At 50.2% G+C, this 23,289-nt stretch overlaps 1 protein-coding gene across 1 annotated transcript in view; it reads left to right on the top strand.

Annotated features, from left to right (window-relative positions):
* Positions 1-10,002: 10,002 nt before the first annotated feature.
* RGMA (repulsive guidance molecule BMP co-receptor a) overlaps positions 10,003-23,289 on the top strand; it is a 48,417-nt gene continuing 35,130 nt past the window's right edge. The window contains 5 exon segments of the mRNA XM_088025192.1: positions 10,003-10,083; positions 15,314-15,598; positions 15,600-15,764; positions 15,766-15,828; positions 15,830-16,073. Coding sequence (XP_087881318.1) covers positions 10,003-10,083; positions 15,314-15,598; positions 15,600-15,764; positions 15,766-15,828; positions 15,830-16,073 — 838 coding nt within the window.

Here is a 23,289-nt window from a genome sequence, read left to right as displayed (position 1 = left end):
GAGCCTCTCCCTGAAATCAGTAGATCCAATGATTTGGGGAGTTCACAGATTTTTTGAAAAAAAAAAAATGGAGAAATACATACACATTTGCCAGCTCTTTATTGTGCCAAGAAAGGGTATTTTTAAAACAACTACTTTCTACTAGCACTTTTTAAGAAAAGCACTTTAACTCAGGCACATATACGGATGCACACACACAAAAAGAGAAACCCTCCAGAGTAAGGAACAGCCCGTTAGTTGACAATGAACCTCAGGTTTTCGGAAAAGCCAACCACTGTTCCAGAAGCCCTGGTTTGGGGTATCAGTACCCTCCTTCAGCTGTGTGTGGGGACCCAGCTACATCTCCATCATCACTCAGCAAAGATCAGTGGGTTTGAAGGCCCCAATGTTCTTCTGGGAACTTCTCTGGGAAATGTATGTTAAGAACGAATCACTCCTCCGAAAGCCATCCCCTCCCTGGAGAAAGAGCAGAAAAATGAAAGACTGGTGACCAAAAGGTCATGGCCATTACTTACCTGTTATTTACCACCCCTTCAGGGTGGGTTTCCCAGGTCAGTTTCAGTCTGCTGCTTTAACTTCAGGAGTGATGGTGGCCTGGCCCAAAGGGTGGCCAGCACTGCACCATAGCCTGCTCCCGGGTCAGCCGCAGAAGGAAGGCTGCCTGCTTTCATCTTACCATAAAGCCTAAGTTGCTCCAAATGCCCCACAAAGACCCAGCAAGGCACCTCTAGACTCCACCTAATCTGCTAACGGATACCCATCCGATTGCAGCGTAGTTAGCTCTGCACAGCCCTGCAGAGTGGAGAATCGGATGCCTTCGTTCTGATGAAGATGCTGACGCCCCAGCTTTGTGCAAGGTGGGAGGGCCCCATTGTCATTCCAAAGCAATTTGTAAGGGATTGGCAGCCTTTGAAAGGGGGACGCACCCCTGACCAGGGTTGGATAATCCCGGCCTCCTAGTCACAGTTGACTTTTCATCGCAACTGCACGTTTCGAGCATCGAGCATCGGCACTGTCCAATTTATATTCTAATGGGAGGAAGGACAGGGCCTCTTGGGAGCTTGGCGAGCGTGGCAAGAATCAATTCCTCTCCTTCCTGCAAAGGTTCTCCCACCTGAATGTGTGCCTCAGAGGATGCAAGAGGAAACTGATCACCAAGAAATAACACATGCAGATGAAGCTCATTCTGAAAAGGGGACAAGTTGGTGAATAGGCCGTTAGAAAAAGACAAAAGACAGAAATACAAATGGCCAACAAACAGATCTAAAATACTGAACACCACTGGTAACTTTTTGAAAATGTGAATTGAAACAGTGAGATTCAATGAGTGCATTTTTAGCGCATCCAATTGGCAAAATAATGTTACAATAGATCTTGTTTCCTACCCCGACCCCATCAGAGGAATAGAAAGAGTTGCCATTTTTCTGGAAGTCAGTTCTTCTCTACATAGCAAACCTCAGAAACTCACATATCCTCCATTACTTCACCTGCACAAATGTATGCTAAGAAATGATGAAGAAGGCAAAGGTGTCTTTATGTAAGGGTGGTCTCTAAATATCCCAACAGCAGGAGCTGATTAAATTGTTCCAGAACGTGGACTGGATCGCCCAGTGGAAAAACCAAGCGGCGCCCGGAGATCTTGGAGGATCAGAGGTTTATTTAACACCGACGGGCTCAGAGGAGAGTGGTCTCCAAAGGTCTGAGCCCGGAGCACAAACAAAGGGGGCAATTGATACAATTCTACTTCCACATACTGGATACTTTTGGAGCGTGCTAGAAGCAGAGCAGGGAGAAGAACCCGGAAGAGCCCCGGGGCAAGGACTGGGACTCCCCGGCGGCTAGGTCGGCCATCTTTGGACACAGATTTTCCTTATCATTCCCCCTTTGACGCCCCTTTAAATACCTAGTTTAGAGGGCATCATTCTGTTTGACTCTGAGGGTTGACTGCAAGGGTTGGGGCGGACACTGACTTAATCATAAACTTAACAGCACACCAGGTAGCAGAAGACCAGGACTGACCGGGGCCAGGAAAACCATGGTGAAATGCGCTCAGGAGTAGACAGCAGAGGGCCAGTAAAAGTGGGATCTATGACCTTAGGTAGGAGCCTCTGGGGGAAAGTCTAGTCAGGAGGGGCAACAGTGTAGAGTCCAACTCCCAAGATGAGGGAAATTACGCCGATGAGAGCCAGGGACCATGGTGAGCAAGTGTCCATCAGTCGGTGGGGTCTCATCAAAGGTGAAGCTGGAGTGGGTTCCTGAAGTCTGGCTGGACTCTCCACTGGCGCGGCTCCTCGTCCAAATGATGAGCTTTCTTCTTTCTTCCAGTCTTTGATGCAAACTGAGTCCCCTGTCTGGGAGGAGTGTACCTGAGACCCTAAGGAGATTGGGGCCCTCTCAAAGGTGTACTTTTGTAATTTATTTAGGGTAGCCCCCAGGGCCTGAAGCTGCTCCTTTATCCCTTTATCTCCAACCTAACACAGTTTCCTGGAAGGCTTCCCAAGCATGGGGGAGGCCGTCCATATATTAATTCGAATGGGGAGAAACCTGATGTCCCGGGCTTGCAGGGACCATGCAGGAGAGCTAGGGGTAGCAGATCCAGCCATGGGAGGTTAGTCTCCTGACAAAACTTTGCTAAGGTTCCCTTGAGGGTGCGATTCATTCGCTCTACTTTCCCTGAACTTTGGGGCCGGTAAGCGGTGTGGAGTCTCCAGGTGATGTTGAGAGATTTGGTCAAGACCTGTACAATGTCTGCCACAAATGTGGGTCCATTGTCACTACGGATTTTTTTTAAAAGATTTTATTTATTTATTTATTTATTCATTTATTTATTTATTAGAGAGCAAGTGAGAAAGAAACGGCATGAGAGGGGAGAGAGTCAGAGGGAGAAGCAGGCTCCCCACCGAGCTGGGAGCCCGATGTGGGACTCGGTCCCAGGACTCCGGGATCATGACCTGAGCTGAAGGCAGTCGCTTAACCAACTGAGCCACCCAGGCACCCGTCACTATGGATTTTTAATGGCAGGCCGAACCGGGGCACGATCTCCCACAAGAGAACTTGAGCTACTTCCCGGCTTTGCTCTGTCCTGGTCGCGAAGACTTCGACCCACCCAGAGTATGTGCATACTATTACTAGGAGATATCTGAACCCCTGCTCAGCTGCACATCTGTGAAGTCTACCTCTAGATCTTTGAAGAGGGTTGCTCCCATCCTCTGGGCAGGGGCTGTGGTACAGACTGAGCATTATTTTTAGCACATGTTATGCATCGTTCACTCGTTGCTTGGCATAGTGCCGGCAGCTGACTGATGAAGTAGTGCTTCTTGAGAAGGGCCTCTAATGCAGTTTTCCCCAGATAAGTGAGTCGGCGGTGTTGCTTGACTAGATGCCCTCCGTTGGAACAAATATGCTCCCAACTGGCATCATCCACCATCCATTTTCAGTCAGGGTGGCCTCCTCAGCCATGGCCCATTCCTTTTCCTTTTTAGTGTAACTGGGCGGAGGGACTTCTTTCAGGGGTGTGAGGGCCATGATGAGGGAAGGGGCTCTGTCCATGTCCTCACTGGGCCTCATCTGCCGGATGATTTCCCTGCGCTATGGGTCGTCTCCTTTCTGGCGTCCCTTACAGTGCAGGATTGCTACTTCCTTTGGAAACCAGACGGCTTCGAGGAGTCTCAGTATCTCCTCCTTGTTCTTTGATAGCTTTTCCTGCTGCGGTTAGGAGGCCCCTTTCCTTGTAGATGGCTCCATGTACATGTACAGTAGCAAAGGCATACCGAGAGTCAGTATAGATATTGACTCGCTTGCCTTCACCGAGGGTGAGGGCTCGGACTAAGGCGTATAATTCAGCCCATTGAGCTGACCATCCAGCTGGTAATGCCTTAGATTCTAGGACTTCAGTGTTTGTGGTTACTGCATAACCCGCTTTCCGGGCACCCTCCTGTAGGTCCCGCAGATCTGGAGGGCTCGCGTAGACTTCATCAGTCACCTCGGAGCAGTCGTGGTCTGAATCCCCCTCTTCTGTGGGGAGAAAGGTTGCTGGATTTCATGTCCTTACTGTTTCGAGGGTGACCCACGGGTTTTCGCAGAGGAGCCGTTGGTGTTGTGCTAGCCGAGAGTTGGAAAGGAAGCGGTGTCCCTGTGCGGTTAAGTTCTTGCCCCAGGGTAAGTCTGTCCGCCTCCTTGATGAGTAGGACTGTGGCTGCCAGCGCCCTGAGGCACGGTGGCCATCCCACTGCCACGGGGTCCAGCTTCTTTGACAGGTAAGCAACTGGCCGTTGCCAGGGCCCAACAGTCTGGGTGAGTACCCCAAGTGCTATTTTTTCCTTTTCATGCACAAAGAGATTGAAGGGTTTTTTTACATCTGGTAGGCCCAGGGCTGGAGCCCGCCCCAGGGCGCTCTTTATCTCTGTGAAAGCGGCTTCTGCTTCCTCAGTCCAGGCAGGGGTTTCTCAATCCGGTCCCCCTAAGAGATCATAGAAGGGTCTTGCTATTGCTGAGAGCCCAGGGATGCAGGTGCGGCAGAATCCTGCAGCCCCCCGGGAATACTCGTAGGTCCCTTTTTGTCTGGGGCTGTGGCAGGGAGATGATGACCATTTTCCTCTCTGGCCCTAGTCCTCTTTACCCTTGGGTGAGGAGAAAACCAAGGTATCAGACCTGCTGTTGGCAGATCTGTGCCTTCTTCCACGAGGCTCGGTATCCCGAGTCTGACAGGAGCTGTAGGAGGGCCTTTGCGCATTTTGTGCAGTTCTCATGTGTCACTGGCGAGGAGAAGGTCATCCACATTTTTTTTTCTGAGCCTCTTAGGTGCCCCCAGGGGTTGCTTTTTATTTTATTTTTTTTAAAGATTTTATTTATTTATTTGAGAGAGAGAGAATGAAAGCCAGAGAGCATGAGAGGGAAGAGGGTCAGAGGGAGAAGCAGACCCCCCGCCGAGCAGGGAGCCCGACGCAGGACTCGATCCCGGGACTCCAGGATCATGACCTGAGCCGAAGGCAGTCACTTAACCAACTGAGCCACCCAGGCGCCCCTCGGGGGTTGCTTTTTAAACACACAGTTTCTGGGATATTGCCCCCATCCCACCCATTTTGACTCAGTGGGTTTGCATACGCCAGATAGTATTACACCCAGTGCTCATCACAACACGTGCCCTCCGTAATACCCATCACCTGGCTCCCCCATCCCCCAAATAGTTGCCTTTTTAACAAGGTCATCCCAGGTGACTCTTATAAAGGAGGTTTGGAAACTGCCTAAGCCTTGCTGTTCAGAGTGCGCCCAGTGGACCAGCAGGATCCGTATCGCCTGGGGTGTCTTGTTTCAATTGCCAATGTCAGCCCTACCCCAGACAGACAACCGGAATCTGCCTTTGAACAGTGTAGTCGGCCCAGGAGAGGCATGGGGCAATCAGGCAGATAAAGGAATTCATGTCAGGCCTTGTGGCCCCCGAGTTCGCACCGGCGAGCCCGGCAAAAGGGCTGCTGTATCACCCGCGTCCTGCTGGCCCCAAAGATGGTCGCAGTCCTTTTGCTGAAAGGGGCCACTGGGGAGGTGACAACAGAGTGCTTGGCCCCAGTATCAACCATAAAAGTCACTGGTTGGCCCCCCACCTTCATTCTGACCGTGGGCTTGTGGGGGCCAAGGAGGAAAGAGCCTGGTCCCCCCCAGTCTGAGTCCATTCCCTCAAGGCCTGTGAGGTCTTCCCCTTGGGGTTCGTCTTTGTAGTGGCTGGGCTTCTGAGCCTTTCCCCAGTTGAGACATTCATTTTTTCCAATGCCCTTTCTCTTTACGGTAGGCACATTGATCGCTTGCCAAGGGGGTTCTGGGTTTCCCCCCTTTCAGTGGTTGGGGTCTCCCCATCTTGATGTTGTCCTTTTCTTTCAGGGTGGTGGCGAGGAGGCTGACTTTCTTTTTCATCTTTTTGTCAGCTTCCCATTTGGCTGCGACCTCCCTGTTCATGTAGACCTTATTGGCAATCTCTATTGGGTGATGTTCATCCCGGCAAAACCTTCTAGTTTCTGAAGTTTTTTTCTGATGTCTGGGGGCGGCCTGAGCCACGAAGATGCTGTTTACCATCTGTTCGCTTTCCCGTGCCTCAGGGTCAAATGGAGCGTATATCCTGTAGGCTTCACATAGTCTTTCGCTGTAGTCCCTGGGGGACTCCCCTGGTTGTTGAGTGACCGAGGATACCTTAGTCATGTTCATGGGTTTCTGAGCTCCTGCCCGGATTCCCCAGAGGAGGGCCTCCAGGTACCGGCGGATGTGGGCCTGTCCCTCGGTTGTGGCGAAGTCCCATGCTGGGCACTCTTCGGGTGCGGCCGTGTTCACCCAGGCAGCAGGGTCGATGACTCCCGCTGGTGTGTGCTCTTCCAGGTTCTGCCGTGCACCTTTCATTATTCTCCTCCTTTCCTCTGTGTTAAACAGGGTGCAGAGTAACTGTTGGCAGTCTTCCCAGGTTGGCCGATGAGCCTGGAAGAGGGATTCTATGAGGTCTACCATGGCCTGTGGTTTCTCAGAGTAGGATGGGGTGTTACGTTTCCAGTTGAGGAGGTCGGTGGTGGAGAAGGGCTGACAATACATCATGGAATGGCCGGGTTGGACCGTCCCATCTTCAGCGCGGCTCTTGGGTTCCTGCATCTTTCATACCAGCATTTGGAGGGCGCTTGCGCCCTGGCCTGGGGCGCAGCCTGGCTGCTTGTCCTGGAGAAAGTGGATCCTTTGGGCCTGGGGGTGCCAGTGGGTCCTCTGGGCCTGGGGGTGCGGGTGAAACCAATGGCAACGGAGTGTCTGGAGCTGAAGGGCCAGGTGTAGACGATCTTGGGGGTACGTACAGTGGGGGCAGGTTTGGTTCATTCTCGGGATCTCCGGCTATGATTTGTGGAGACTGGGGCTTTTGCTGATTTTCTTTAGGTCACTTGGATGAGGTGATTAAGACCCTGGCCTGTCCCTGCCTATTGCAAGCGAATTGCACCCAGGGGGGAAGGGTCTGAGCAATTCCTAGCCAGGAGTCAATGTACGGAAACTGGCCAGGGTGTCTTGGTTCTCCTGTTATGACTCGCCATACTCGATGAATCACTGGGACATCTGATGTCCCTTCTGAAGGCCAACCGACATCAAAGGTGGGCCATTCCAATTCACATAGCATTCTCAGCTTGCCGGGGTTCATCCTGACTCCATAGTCTCCTGAAAACCCCTTCTTGAAATTTTTGATCATGGTCTCTAGAACCGCAGGTTTACCCTGCCCTGACCCCACGGTGATGTCCCCGTGTGCGGTGGCACGGAGACAGACGAAGGGGGGGGTGCCTCCTGAGGTGAGGAAACCAATCAGATGCCCGTCTGGCCGTGTCCCGAAGGAGCTTAGGTGGGGCTTAGCCGTAGCGGTCTCAGCGTTGTGACTTACGGTCAGAAACTAGTTGGATGCCACCAGAGACCATATGCCGTTCACCAGGGAATCACAGATGGGCCCACTCAGACTCCGTAGGCTTCTGGGGACCTTAAGGGTGCCCACCCGTGGAGTTCACAGAATCAGTCCACTTGAGCAAACCAGGTCGGACTGCACATTCACTCACACATTCACACTCCAGAAGTTATTACATTCCCTCCCTGGGAATCCCTACCTGTGAGACCTCTAAGAGGTCTCTGGGAGGTGATGAGGCTCCCCTTCCACCCCAACGGGGGTGGGCCTGAGTCCTGGGGCCCCAGGCCTTACCGGAATCTGACGTCGGGACCAGGTGTTCCCCTGCCAAATCTCCTCGAGTCTGGCGGGAACAGTGGATCGGGGCCAGCCCAAGGCGACAGGGGCAGGAGACTGCCAAAAATTAGGCAGGGCGCGCCTTCTCCATTACAATTCCTCATTCCATCTCTATCCCGCCATTTCCCCAAACTGGTGGCAACAATGGGCCAGCACGGTTGGGTTTCCCGGTCAGGGAACCAAATGTTATGGAACCTGGACTGGATCGCCTGATGGAAGAACCAAGCGGCACCCAGAGATCTTGGAGGACTGGAGGTTTATTTAACGCCAGTGGGCTCAGAGGAGAGTGGTCTCCAAAGGTCTGAACCCCGAGCACAAACAAAGGGGGCAATTGATAGACTTCTACTTCTGCATACTTGGCACTTTTGGCGCGTGCGAGAAGCAGGGCAGGGAGAAGGACCCGGTTTGGTGTGCGTGGGAAGCAGAGCAGGGAGAAGAACCCGGAAGAGCCCCTGGGCAAGGACTGGGACTCTCCCACTGGCTCCGTTGGCCATCTTAGGACACAGATTTTCCTTATCAAAATCAGTTATGGTATACCTAAGTGATGGAAGGGGAAGCTTACAGGATATGGTAGTTGTGTATTTGTTGAAATGGAAAGCAGTTCAAAATATACTGTTAAGTTGTAAGCATTTCTATAGCATAGTAAGCATAGGAGCACCTGGGTGGCTCAGTCGGTTGAGCATCTGACTCTTGCTTTGGGCTCAGGTCATGATCTCAGGGTCGTGAGATCCAGCCCCATGTCGGGCTCTGCGCTCAGTGTGGAGTCTACTTGTCCCTCTCCCTCGGCTCCTCCCCCCACTCGTGCTCTCTCTCTCTCTCTCTCAAATAAATAAATAATCTAAAAAAAAAGAATAGCAAGTGTACATTTTTTTGGTTAATTCATCATTTCAATCAATAAATATTACTAAGCAAGAAGAATGCATCCAAGGGCAAGAGGGATAGCTCCCCACTCTCATAAAGATTGCATTTAGTGTGGTGATGGGGACTGGAGATTGGATAACAATAAGTAAATAAGTCAGTGAGACAATTATCATAGTGTGAGAACTGCTATGCAGGGAATTAAAGTAGGGGGCATAATAAGAGATGTTTCTGAATTTTAAACTGAGATATGAATAAGAGAAGGAGAAAGGAGTGAGAGCGGTCCAGGCATAGAAAACAGCTTGTGCAAAGGTCCTGAGGCAGGACCGAGCTTTAGATGACATGTTTAGATCTAGCTGGACCATGTAGGTAAAGCCAAGTGAAGGGGCAGAGTGGTAGGTGAGGCCAGAGAGTGGGTAGGAGCTGGATCATGTGGGGTTTGGTAAACTAGGCTAAGGAGCTGGGATTTTATTCTACGTGCTTTGGGAAGAATTGCAGGTCTCAAACAGGAGGTATGATCTCATCAATGTTAGTAAACTTCACCCTGACCCCTGTGTGCAAGAATGGATTTAAGGGCACAAGAATGAAGGCAGGGAGACCAGTCACGGAGGCTGCTGCAATTGCCCACACCAGGCTTAAGGGTGGCTTGGACCAGGGTAGCAGGTGGCAATGGAGAGAAATGGACATAGTCACCATTTATTTTGGAGTTAGTACCAACAGTATTTGCTAGTGGATGGATGACTCGGAGGACTTCCCCTCATCCCTCCTATTTCCCTCAGATGCTTCCAGCCCCACTTCTCTGCCAAGGTTCACCCATACCTCCTGCCTTTGGGTTCTGTGGGATGACTGGCTCCTTAAATGAAATCTCCCTTTCCTCAAACTACCTCAAGCTGCTTTTCGTTCCTTGCAAGGGAGGCCATCGAGCACCTGCCGTGTTACAATCCTCCCAGTAGCCCTGTAAGGAGAGCACAGCCGTTGAAACAAGCAAATCTCAGAGAGATGAAGTGGCCTGCCCAGTTCTGAGTGGCAGAGCGAGGATTCACACCCAGGACTTCGGGGTCCAGAGCCAGCACATCCTCCTCTCCACCATGCTGGATTACTGAGACGTACCCAACTGCTAGTTGACTAGCAAATACGGCTAGTTAAGCACTGAAATCTCAGTTCCCTTGTTCCACAGAAGAAGAACAATGGCCACCAAACCACACTAATTTCCCAGCCTCCCTTGCAGCTAGGTGTGGACATCAGACTTTCTCCAGTGGAGTCTTCGAAGAAATGATGATGCAAGGAGAAGAGCATAGCTCCAACATGTTCTTTCCCCTTCCTACAGGCTGCAAGCCAGTCTTGGCAGTACGCCAGCTTCAATGATGCAGATCGCAATAAGGCTTTGGGGGGATTGTGGAACAATGACTCAGAAGGAGCCTGAATCCCTGAATGACCACATGGTGCTGAGTCTGCCACCAGCCTGGAAAGCCCACCTGGCCCGGGTACGTGAGAGAGAAAGAATATAAACTGTAATCTTTAAGTCATACTATTGTCACGTCTCTTTGTACTGCAGTTCAGCCTTAGGTTAACTGATACATCACCTCGACAAGAGCCATATATTTTAAATACCAGTGGCCTCTGTTGTTAAACACTAATTGAGCCCCTCAAACAGTACCTCCAGACAATGTGTAGATCCTTGAGTTTCCCCACTCCTGTCCGTGGCTGAACTTGTCTAGTCCGTGGACTAGAGTCAATGCCTCATGCTCTCCTAGGAGTTCCTTCAAAACCCAGTTTAGGGGCACCTACGTAGCTCAGTCGGTTGGGCGTCTGACTCTTGATTTTGGCTCAGGCCATGATCTCAGAGTCGTGAGATCAAGCCCCACGTTGGGCTCCAGGCTCAGTGGGGAGTCTGCTTGAGATTCTCTCCCTCTGTCTTCCCCTCACTTCTGCTTTCACACACTCTCTTTTCTCTCTAAAATAAATAAACCTTTTAAAAAAATAAAAATAAAAAATAGAATGCAGTTTAAGTTGGAAACCAAAATCAACAAGACCTCCATCTCCATGCATGAGAAATTTTTTTACATACCATTATTTATAAAAAATATTTGAAGTATTACATTCTTCCTTAATAAATGCTTAACAATTGATAAAGCAAAATTTAAAAATCATGCAATCTAATGTTAAATCTGCTGGGAAAAGATCAATGTATTAGTATTATTATTATTATTATTGAATTGGGTTTGTTCCAGAGAGGCCAGCTTCTGGGGAACACGGGATCTGGCTTTCGTATGTTAATAAATCATTTTACTTTTAAAAAATGTGGTTGGTTAGTCAGGGAGCAAGCCAAAAACCCTAGTTGATCATGATGAGAATTTATTTATATCAGCCTGTGAGCTTCTTCCCTGAGGGTCCAAATTTAGAGACCAACGTTAAGATCCACAGAAATAGGTGTGACTAAGTTACTTCCCGGTAAGTTCCACTGAATACTGAAATAAACCTAGTATCTCCCTGCACTTCTCCGTGGCTCACAAGCCTGACAAAGCCCTCCAGAGCCCACTAGGAAACAAAACCCAAGTCGATCCTGCCTCGAGATAACGAAGTCAGCTAGCCTGTCCCCTTTGCCAAGTCTCCAGGAAGGAATGCGGCATGCCCCCTGGCCTCAAGATTTCTAAATTGTCAAGGACAGGCTTCTGTGAGCTGTCGTGGGGCGGGTGGATATGCTCGCTGACCACATCCCAGCTCTTCTCCGGCAACCATGGCTGCCCCAACCTTCCAGCTATTCTCATGACTAAACCAGCCAGCAAAGCACAGTCAAGGCCCATGGAAAAGTCTACGTCCCCGTCACCTCCTTCTGTTGTCCAAACTCATGAACAACAGTGAAGGACTGCCTTACTGGCTTTCTATTCCTGAGGCTGATAATTCACTTTTTTAACAAAGAAAAAAAAGGGCAAAACCAAAAACGAAACAAAAATAAATCCTTCATTTGCCTTGATTATAGTCCTTACCGTTAGAAAGCAAACAACTGGCCTATAGGAAAGAAGCCTATAAAAAGCAACAGTGAATTCATTAGGCCTTCTTTTTTTATGATGGGCACAGGCCCTGGGTTTTTGGCTCCAACACATATCCATAATATCAAATATGGAAAATCAAGTAATGTTCTCAGTATAGTTTTGAGGCTCCCTCCCATGCTGAGACCATGATGGTTGGTCTGATGGCCATGCACCCCTACTCCTTCCAAGCTTCTCCTCATGACTTCCCAGTCTCTGTAATGAGCACTTACTCCCTCTGATACTTTGATACCCCTCCACCTCCCAATGAAGCCTCTGGGTCTTCCATCAGCCCCTACTTCCCTGTACACTCAGCATCTTGAGTCATGCTCTCGATAACATTGTATCAAGATTATTAGGGTCTTTTGCTGGTCTCCCACCTCCTATTTCTCCAAACCATCCTCCATTGACCTACCAAAAGTGCAGCTTTATCTGCATCATTCCTCAGCTCAGTAACCTTCAATGGCTCCCTATTGCTGATTCTGCCACCAAGGTTCTCCACGATATGACCCTCAACTCCCTTCTCTATCATCTCTCCCCAGTACCCACATTCCCACTAGATTTAATCACTCCTTATTGAACTTACCCACCTTTTGCCATCTCCGTGCCTTTTTCATGTGATTCCTCTGCCTGGAATACTCATCCTCCTTCCCATTCACCCACACACTAAACTCAAATCCATCTATCAGAGACCATCTCAAGGGAGACCTCTTCCATAAAGACTTTCCCAATCCTTCCAACTAGCAATACACCTAACTTCTAAATCCCACTGGACCTTGAATTTGCACTTACTTTCCTTCTGTCTCTTGTTCCCCTCTACCTTGCAGCATCAACTCCTAAGTGTCCATGGGGGCTTCTGAGCACGGTCTGGTTGGAAGGGAAGGTGGGGAGACAGGCCTTCAAAGCCACACTTGCAAAAGCACTGGTTTTACTAAAATGAGATGGGCAGGGAGATCAGATGGAGCTGCTCAGGCACAGACAACCCCCCACACACGCCACGCAGCCATGGAGAGCTTCTTGCCCTTCTTTTCTTTCTCCCACTGGACTGCAAGTGTCTGAAGGGTAGAGGCTGTGTTCCTTATGTAAACTCCTGCCGCAGGGTCGAGCACAATACCAGCTGTGAAGAGCTTCTTGACACCAAGCGCACTGGATTTATAAGAGCAGACAGTGCCTCTGGGAGGCGTCCAGCCTGCACAGCTTCTTCCAGTCTGTGCAAAACAAACAAGTCTCCGGCACCCATTCCCTCCTGGCGTCTCACTGAGGCCAAGTGTGGGACAGTCAGTCCCTCCCCCTATGAGAGCTTCTGACCTGCTTCTCCTCTAAGCTGCCCTTTTACTTTTGAACCCGTGTTTACCCAGGAACCCATAACGGGGTGACCCCCCCCATCCAAAGGGACAGCCCCCAATGCCAGCCCTGAGTGAAGAGTCCTGTCAATTCGCTTCGTGTTATTTTGCCAGCTCAGAAGACTTCCTCCATCAGTTTCATTGGGAATCCACCTTCTGAGGGTGCCCGCTCGGCCCACAGGCGCCACCCCTAATTTGAAGTAGCCAAGACAGCAAATTGCCCCACACCTTGGTCGCACCCGCTTTCCCTGCGCTGGGCACGGGGCCTCCTTCCACCCGGCTCGAGCCCAGCAGCCCCACTGACACTGTGCCCTTCTCGGCAGGCGAAAGTTCTCCCCATAAAGTCAGGGCTTCCAGAAGGGGCATGGAGGGGGATCCAGCCACTGCACATATCCCTGAGCCAAAAGAGAGAGAGACAGAGAGAAGGAAACAGTGGCCAAGACAGGGTGGGAGCCCCAGCTCCCCCATTTTCCTATACAAATGCAAGGCCAGATTTTAACCTCTCCCTTGGCAACTCTGCACGTGAGACAAGAGAGAAACTAATACAGACATGACTCTTGCACTGCGTTAGACATTCACTTCCCCCACCCCTTGTTTCTTCATGGCCTTACTTTTTTTTTTTTTAACACTTGAACCCAGGTTAGCCTATTTCCTGTTCCTATTTTTAAGGAATTCAGGGCCTCTGCAGTAAAGAAAGACAAGCATTCCCTGGAGCTTTCTATTAGGAATGTTTTTAGATTGTTGGTTGAAAGCATGTACGTTTGTTAACTTGCACCCTAAACACACCCCACGGCCTCATTTAACTCTGAGCACTCATGTGTGTATTGCAACTACCTGTGCATGGTTCCAACTTAATCAAGTACTTAATGAGCAGCATCAATATTCGTTGTCTTCTCCATGGGAGCCTATGCTCATCAAGTAACTGTTGGCTGTCTCCACAGCCTGTGGTTGAGCTAAGAATTGTCTGTCCTTTCTCGAGACAGTGAGCTGTTGGTCCCCCAAGATGGGAAAACCCTGCTGGGTGCTTTCCAAAGGCTTCATTTTAAAACAAGATGTTTCCACTTAACAGATCTTTTGCCAACGCCAAGCGATTTGGAAGAGCAGTAAGAGATCCACCATCTGGGTGATAGTCATTCAGAGATCCTTGTAGCGTGCCTATTATGTGCCAGACACTGGGGATCCAATGAGGACCTGCCCTCATGGTGCTTATAGTCTGGTGGGAGAGACCTACACTTATGGAAAGGTCAGCCTAAGGAATACATAACTGCAAAGTGAGATCAGGGCTTGTCAGGAAAAGCATGGGGTGCTGGGAGAGCCATTCCCTAAAGAAGAGATATTGGAGTTGAACTGAAATACGAATGTGGGGAGAGATTAGTTATTCACTGACTATTAGGTCTGGACACACACACGCGCGCGCACACACACACACACACACACACACACAGTATAACTCCTCTATTTATACCTAAAGAAACTGAGGCCCAGCAGAGCAAAATGTCTTGCCCAAGGTCAGAGCTAATTATAGAAACTGGCCATCCCAATACCTAATCCCTTCCTGCTAAATCACATGGATTTTATTTACATCCCCACCATAGATTATTTCAATACATTTGGCCAATAAAACGCAGAATATTGAGTTAAAACCACATCCCTCAAGACCACAAGCATAAATAACGATCGTGTTTTAATGTGGATGATACCTTTTCATTTTGCAAAGCCAAGTTCTCATCATATCAAAATCCAAGACAGTTTGTTTTCAGTAAGAACGGGAAGGTCATAACCCTGTCTAAAGAGCACTGGCAAATCTCTCTAACCGTGCAATGCTAATTTGGGCGTGAGCTGTGTGTTTAGGCTGACTTCATGCCCCAGCTGGGTTTCAGATTTGCACATGGCGACTGGGGGGCTCTGTGCTGTTGTACAGCAAGGGTCTCTCCCTGGACTCCGGAAGCCTCCGGGGATTTACCGCTGTCCTCGCCAGTGTGTGCCTGTGCTGCGTGGTCAAACATTCTTTTGAAAAGCCCGTGAGAATCCACTTGCAGTCTGTGCGCTTGCACGTAAAAGCCAGGTTCTGGAAAGAACCGCAGAGGATCACACTCTGACCCGAGGTTACCTCTGGGGAGCTGCTGCAATGGGGAGGGGATGTGACACGGTCTTTTTATTCTAGATACGCCTGAGTTGTGTAGAATTGTACACAAGAACGTATTCGTGTAGTACGCATTTAATGCATGCGTATCAATTTTTTTAAAGAAAAATCTTTAAAAAAACTAACATCTCAATAGAACAAAGGTGCGTCTCCGCAGAGAGCAGAAGCGTTTCTTCTGGATGTTGACTGTCTATTCCAGAAACCTCAGAGTAACTCCCCCTTGACCAGCACAGAACTGAAGGTGGAAAACGTGCCCTCCCCTGCATCCCAGCGGGAAATTTGGAAAGTTGGAGGCGCCTCGAGGGTCGCCGCACTTGCGGCCCGCGCCCCCCTTACGGGTGCATTTCGGCAAGTCGTGACTTCACCGCGTGCGCACCCAGACCCCCCGCAACCCCCCAATCAACCGGTGCGGGTGCCGGAGGGTGCGGCTGCGGCGGGGCGGGGCCATCCGAGCCCGCTCCCCCACCTCCTTTCGCGTCCCCTCCCCGCCAGCCCCGCCCGCGCTCGCCCCCCGCCCGCGCCCGGGGCGCCTGGCCCGCCCCCTCCCCTAGCGCGCAAACGAACCTCGCAACGCGCTCGGCGGCGGCGGGCGGCTGGCGGCGGGCGGGGGCCGGGCGGGGGCCGGGCGGGGGCCGGGCGAGGGAGGGGGCTGGCCCGAGCAGCCCGACTTCGCAGTTGTCTCCCGAGCGCGGGCTGCGCCGCCCAAGCCGCTGGGCTGGGGAAGCACTAGCCGTGGGCTCCCGGGCCGGCTCCTCCAGGCGCTCGCGGGCATGCAGCCCGGGAGCAGGCGGCGTGCCCCGGGCCGCTGCTGAGCCGGCCGGGGCGGCGGGGACCAGCGCCTGCCGAGCCCCTCCCACCTTGCCCCGGGGCCGACGAGCAGCGCCCCGGCACCCCCTCTCCGCCCGCAGCCCCGCCAGCGCCACCCCCCGCGGGCCGCAGGGGCTCATGCAGCCGCCAAGGTAAGCGCGGGCCGGGAGCGGGGCGGACCCGGCTCTGACATCCCCGAGACGCCACCCGCACTTGCGGGGGCCACGGCACTGCTCTGCTCCTCCCCATCCCCGCGTCTCATCTTGCTCCGGTCTTGCCCAGATTTGGAGCTTTGCTGCGCCTCGATCGCTTTAGCTCTTGGCAGCCGTAAAGTTTTTGTGGTTTAGTATTTGCTCTTTTTTTCCTAAAATGCTCTCCCCGGGCAGCCGGCAGCGCGCGTGCTTGGACAGACCTGGCGAGCGTCTCTTCCACTGTGTGCGGGCTGGGAGCTCCCTTTCTCCCTCGCGGGCAGCCGCACCGGGCAGCCCGCGCAGCCTGGGACGGAGCCGGAAAGAGGGCTGTCCCGCCGTGAACCCCCATTGGCGCGACTCACCCGGGTCCCCTCCTTCTGCCCCGCGCCTGGCTGCCTAGGCCAGCTGCAGAGCCGCGGGACAAGCGCCTGCCCCCGGGGGCGTCGGTGCTGCACGGTGCGGGCTCGGGTCCGAGCGGTCCTTTGAACGGGGAGCACCAGCGCGCAGGAAGGTGTGGGACTTGGGTTCAGTGCTAAGGGGCCCTAGTGGCCCCGGCGTTCCTAAGTGGACGGGTGGGCCCGGCGGGCGGGGCACAGAGACGATTCCGCGCCCGGGTGGAGCGGTGGCTCATGCCAGGGAACTAGCTGAAGCAGGGGTACAGGTGTATTTAGGGGGAGGGCCGACGGGGGGTAGGGGACGCTCGGTTGCAATTCTTGATTGCATCCTGTTAATGTAATTGCATTAGATCTGCTCGGAGGCCGAATCAATTCCCCCAGATTGCGATTTTTAATGGGAGCCTGCGAGTTGCTATTATGTGGTGTGGTTTCGGAAGGCGTTGGATTGTATTTATTTTTATAAATCGGGCGTCTCGCGGACGGAGCAGGGGAAATCGCGCCATCTAGCGGAGATTGCAAGCTGCGGGTTCCTTTTAGGCAACGAAGTTGGGTGTTCTCGAAGTAGGAGACTCCAGCGCCAGGTAGAGAGAGGCGGGATGAGCCCTCCAGGGAGGAGTAGTTATGCGTGTATCTATAGTCGGGCTGAGCTGGGGCGTCCCGACAACCCCCAGTTCAGCACGCCAAGCTCAAGGGACAGAATTACAGGTTGCACTGCAGGGCAGGCTGTCACCTCGAAGAGATCCGTCACCTCCGATCTGGCTTTAGGGTCCGCCGGCAAAAACATACGCTGTTACCTGCCAATAAGTGGATACCCGTCATTCGAACATCTTTTGCGGGGGGAGGGGGACAGAGACTGCTGTCTTCTCCACTGCATCATAGAGAGGGGATTTTTCAGGCAGATCTTGAGCCATGACCCCTAGGAAAGAGATTGGCGGGGAAGGGCAGCTGAAGGACAAGTGGGAAAGGGCCTCCCGCTGATCTGCGCAGGGACGGGAGAGTATACCAAAATGGTATTTCTTTTAAACGCAACAAAGAGTTTCCTGATGTTCCACTGCCACAGCGGGTGACAAGCAAGCCCCCTTTATAAGGGATATGATCTCCAGTGAACGATGGGGCTGACTTTGCTGGGTGACAAGCCCAGCGGACAAAGGCTCTGGGTGGGGCACCCACACATCCAGGCGGGCTCCACATTCTCTGTGGCTGGTTTTTGCTGCCACCTTCCAGGCCGGATGATACTAGCAATGAGCTGAGTTCTCCCTATTCTAAAGGATACCTTGGTTCCTTGGAGAGCAGCATGGTGGTGCCCTTATGGTAAAAGACCCTTGCCACCTTGAAATCCTCTTTCCTGTGGTGCTGGGGAAGGAGGCCCCAGATCCCTTTTCACAATAGCTCTGCTCCTACCTCCCCCCCACCCCCGTGACAGACCGGTGCTTACATTTCAAATAGACAAGTGGGATGGGGGGGCGCAGGGGCGTCTCTGCCTCCCCCATGCTGTCTCTTCCTTTGCAGGTGTTTATTTAATAACCAGATTTGTGACCAAAAGGGTCTTGCAGTAACCTGGCCTCTTATTCAAGGAGGGCTTCTCTGACTTTCACTAAGAAACCCCTTACAAGGCATGACCACTGTTCCCTAGTGTGCATAGTAACACAGAACAGAGCTGGGAGAAGCTCCTATTTTATAGGACCCTTGACTTGGCCCTTCGGCCTCCCCACATGGGGCCAAATACGGGAATTCTTAGATGAGGAGATGCAAAATAGAACGAACAGGTACTGAGCATCTCTGACATTGGGACAGGAAGTCTTTCAAGCCACCGCTTCCCTGATACTCACCAGAAAAGGTGCTGGCATTTCCATTTCTCTAAAGAAACTGAGGTCCAGACTTAACATATATTTACCCTGAAGAAGGGAGGCTCCAGGCTCTCCCACCTGTCTGGTATCCAGCCCCATTCAAAGGACAGACTCCTGTTTTCTTATTTTGACTGAATGATAGTTCAATGTCAGCCTCCCTTCTTTTCACAGAACAGAGCTATGAAGGAGCAATGAACAGGGCAGTGGATAAACTAGGACTGCCTTACCCAAGTGTGCATGCATCCAAGGTCAGGCAGAAGTCAGTTTCCTTGGCGACAAATAAACATCTTTTGAAAGGATGCCCAGTTTCTTAACCAGGTGTGACCCTATGAATAGAAAACGCAGCATCGTTTTAGAGTCTAGGGGTCAGGAGGCGAGAATGCCTGCTGATGGGTGAAACTTGTTCTAATTCTAAGGGCGGTAAGAAGAAGACATTTTGAAACTTGGGCAGAAATTTTGTAACGGAGTAAATGCAAATATCTTTTATAGCCTCACTTAAAAAATTTCAAGTCACTGCTACTTGATGAATATAAAAATGCCCTCTGTACTTACTTGACTTATAAAATTATTGTATCCAGATTACTAGGGTGAAGAATTAAAGTGTAGCAAACACTGTTTATGCAGGAAAAAATAACAAAGCGACCGGTTGCGTTTACTTCTGGTTTTTCAGTTGTTTGTTTAAAGCAACACTACAAGATGAGGAACTTTCTGGAATCAAGATACTAGATTTGCCAGAGTCTGAAAAATCTGGCAAAAAGTTGAAAACAAAAGATTCTTTCAGCTATCTGGTGAATCAAGGCCAGTTCCTATAGATTCTGCGGCCTCCACAAGGCAGAGCAGAGATCAGCAGATATGAGTAAAAATGCCCTAAAACTTATTGATTTGTATCTGTGAGGCATTGTTTAGTGGTTACCATCCTTCATGGCCGTTACTTATGTTTTCTTTTTCCATCTTTGGGGACTCTCCTACTCAAGGTCTTTGAAGCAGCTTGCCTGGCTGATAGCAACAATTTGTCCTGTTTCCTGATAATGCTCAGCTCTTCTGCCCTTGTGAACCGAGATATTCTGGCCAAGTCCTCAATAAGAACCTCAGTATCATCCCTTTATTCTTCATACACTGTTCTTCTGAAGATGGACGCAAACATTTTTCATCCTCTTTAGGAGCTCTGAGGACTTTTGATCGATGACTTTTTGAAACGAGCTTAGGTGGAAACACACAAACACACCAAGATTCACAATTATGGCGTCATAAACGTTTGTGTTATAAGCCTTGGCGGCCACAACACAAACACTCAACTTCAGAGTTCAGTCTCCTGTTAGTCTTGTATATATTTCATTCATCTGTGCCATGGTGTGTCTCTTCCCAGCTGGTTAGCTACTTAAAAACCAGGATACCTCGTTGTTCCAGGTGCTTCCACAAAGTTTTCTCCCCTCTATCAAAGCCTGATCCTCTTTTGTGATCATAAGATGTTTCTGGTTACCGCCAGCCGGGATGCCGCATTACTCGGCTCCCCAAGAGGCTTGCTCAGAAATCATCTGCTGGACAAAAGTGACTTTGAAATTCGCTGCCAGTGTGCATTTTCAGCTTCTGACCCTGGCATCCTGGAGAACAGACTGCTTTCATAAGAATATATCCCTTGGACTGCTGCGAGTTGAAGCTACTCTGTGGTGTTGCTGCCTCCGCAACCCTTTCGTTTGGCCACATAGCCTGCGGTGGGGGGGGGGGGGGGCGGGTCTTAAATTGATCATAGCCTCCCCCCCTGCCCCCGAGCAAGTGCATGCCCTAGACAGCAGCCACAGAGTCCCAAGCAGATGTAAGTCCTAATGACTTCCCCAACGACCTCTGTGATAAAGTCTCCCCCACCTCCCAGGGCTGTGCCCTGATGCACCCCTTAGAAAAATCCCCCGTGGGGCTCACCAAAAGCCCACTCTTTTGGTTTGAATGGACCAATCTGGCCTTAGCACAGAAACCCGCAAACGCTCTACCCATGCCCCCTAATGAAGGCTTGAGTCCCCTTCCTGCCTCTCTGTGCACTCTCCACTGGCCCCGCCCCACCTGGCCCCTCGAGATGTGCCCTGCTCTTCCTCTAGGTTCTGTGAATAATAAATTTCTCTATTTCAGTTTCCCCTGTGGCTCACCATTGAACTATGGCTCGCCACCCGGCACCCCGGGCTCCACTTAATTTAACAGATTCCTAACAGAAGAACACGTGTAAATGCATATCTCATTCACAGAATCGTAAACACTGTAGGGTTTCCTCAAAAGAACTGATACTTTGGAAACAATAAGAATTAATGTTTGTTTGGAAATTTGGGTGTATAATACACTTTCCTTTACATTTAATTTAATATCCAGCATGGAAAGAGGTAGAGTATAAATAATAAATAGATTTTTTTAACACCACTGCATTTTCTCAGATGGGGTTCCATTTATGCAAGAGAGGCAAAGCAATGAGAAATGTAGAGCTTAGAGACCAGGCTTACCTGTAGACACTATGAGGTTCACGACAGCACCCCCTCACAGGTCCAGACCTGCTGGTAACCCCTCCCTGCTAAGTTTGGCAGCTCATTTTGCACCAGAACAAGGGACTCATGGGACATTCATTTATGTTGTCTCACACCCTTCAGTGCAGCTAAAACAGTCTGATATTCACATTTCAGGAGACTGATTTCAAAATGCTTACCTTACTATCCAGAAGCACACTGGGCTTTGTATCTTTAAGTATCTCAAGAGCATATGGTAAAGAAAAGCCAGATGCCACCATTTTCTTGGCTGTAAGGGTGTTAGCTTGTTGTTTTTTTTTTTTTTTTCTCTCTGCTGAGATGCCTAAACTCCCAAGTGTCTGATTTCTTTATGAGTAAATGGATGCTACTGGCAGAAGCTCCAGACCTCAGGCCTAGTTAGAAATGTATTGCCTCCCTTGAGCCTGGGCCAAGAGTCAATGAGGACAAAGGAAACCCAAGCCAAGATGGCACCCAAGCCTTCCCTTTCCGGGTCAGTGACCAATCTCTAGGGGCAGAAGCCCACCTGGCTTAGAATTTGAGACAGTGTCTGGATGGCTTATGGTCTGAAGGGACTGCAATGAATTGATACTCTAGATAGGTTTACCTAAACATCTTGTTGTGTAATATTTACCTTGTCGTTCAGAGGCTACATCCAAGTAAACACTCTATGAAAACTTGACCTAAAAATACCATTTAGTCTCCTAAAGAAAGAAAAGGAATTCTATAACTACTTTGACTTCCTAAGTCTTAAGGGGCTGGGGGAGATTGTTCAGGGAAGTTGTTCTTTTCTTAAAACATGTTTAAATTTGTGTTTATTTCTGGAAAGCAGCATATCTCTAAACATATTCTCCTTTCTTGCATTCTTTTTTGGTTTTTAAGGTAGGCTCCACTCCCAACGTGAGGCTTGAACTCACAACCCTGAGATCAAGAGTCACATGCTCTACCAGCTGAACCAGCCAGGTGCCCCACCCCCATATTCTCATTTCTAACACATAACCCACTATTATACAAATGGAGCATATTATTGGACTAACAGAAAAAAGTAAACCCCAGGTGAAAAAGCTGGGAAGCAGCTGGGGAGAGAAACACTGAACTTGGCATCCCAAGGTCTGGGTCTGAGGCTCTTCCTACTCTGATCTTCCTAGTGACCTTGGACAAGTCACTTAATCTTCCAGAGTTTCAGTGTCCTCATTTATGAAATGAAGACAGTTGTCCCGTGACACAGACGAGACAACTCGACAGTTAACGTGGGAAACTCTGCTGTATTGTGGTTGCTCAACAGAACTTGAATGTCACTGGTGATGCACTTAGAACCCACCCAGGAGTCAAGGATATCCTGGCATCCTTGGGGAATTCTGCAGATCTCCCCCCAGTTCCCACACAGACAAAGGCTCTAGCAGAATCGGGCGCACAATAGACACTCTGGTCAAAGCCAAGCGATGGTTCTTGTCCGTGATATAAAACTAATATTGTCAGCTACTTACCAACACTCACTCTATGCCAAGCATCTGTTCTCAGTGGTCTGTATTGTGTTAACACATCTAATCTCTGTAATAACCCTCGGAGGGAGCTAGAGTATATCCCCACTTTACAGATGAGATCACTGAGATTTAAGGAGCCCATGTTCAGACCGCACATCCTCAGCTGGCAAGCGGTGTTGACTCTCTCATATCAAAGCGAAGCCTCCAACAAATGTAAAAGAAGAAAACAATGCTGGAGGAAGATGTCACGTAAAGGAACACATTTGTTCATGTTTCTGCATTGGCTCTTTTCCCCACCTCCCATCAGCCAGCGATCTTCTTTATTTCAGCTTTGCATTAGCCATTCTAAACAGTTTTGAATTTGATGAATAACTTGGTTATCTGTTTCTATTGCTAAATGTCTATGGTATTTGTGCTTGGCACCAAATTGTTCATTAATCCAAATCCTCCAGCCTTCTGCCGGTTGAGAGAAAGAGAGACAGACTCACTGTCAGTTCAAACAGTTGCCATTTGGTGGATAAATGGTTCCAAGCTGGTTCTTCTCCCCAGTACTTACTGGAATGGGGAGAAGTAAACACTGGGTGGTCTGTTCTCCATTACAGGAACCTGGTGTGTCTTGGTATGGGTACCCAAAAATTTCTTTAAAACAAGAGGTTACTGGGGCACCTGGGTGGCTCAGTCAGTTAAGCGTCCGACTCTTCGTTCCAGCTCAGGTCATGATCTCAGCATTGTGGGATCGAGCCCCATGTGGGGCTCTGTGCTCAGTGGGGAGTCTGCTTAAGATTCTCTCCCTCTGCCCCTCCCGCCATTTGCTCGCTCTCTCTCGCTCTCTCAAATAAAATAAATCTTTAAAAAAAAAGAGGTTACTCAGTGTTTTTGAGGCATGGTTTCAGGCATACAGGGGTATTGCTGGGGATTACTGCTGAAGACTTTCATGGTGACACTCAAAC

This window comes from Eumetopias jubatus, unplaced genomic scaffold (genome assembly GCF_037043125.1).
Source record: "Eumetopias jubatus isolate StellerSeaLion01/CBP00866 unplaced genomic scaffold, mEumJub1_p1.0 scaffold_7, whole genome shotgun sequence".
Taxonomy (NCBI): domain Eukaryota; kingdom Metazoa; phylum Chordata; class Mammalia; order Carnivora; family Otariidae; genus Eumetopias; species Eumetopias jubatus.
The sequence above is the reverse complement of the archived record's forward strand: the minus strand, read 5'-3'. Positions and strand labels throughout refer to the sequence as shown.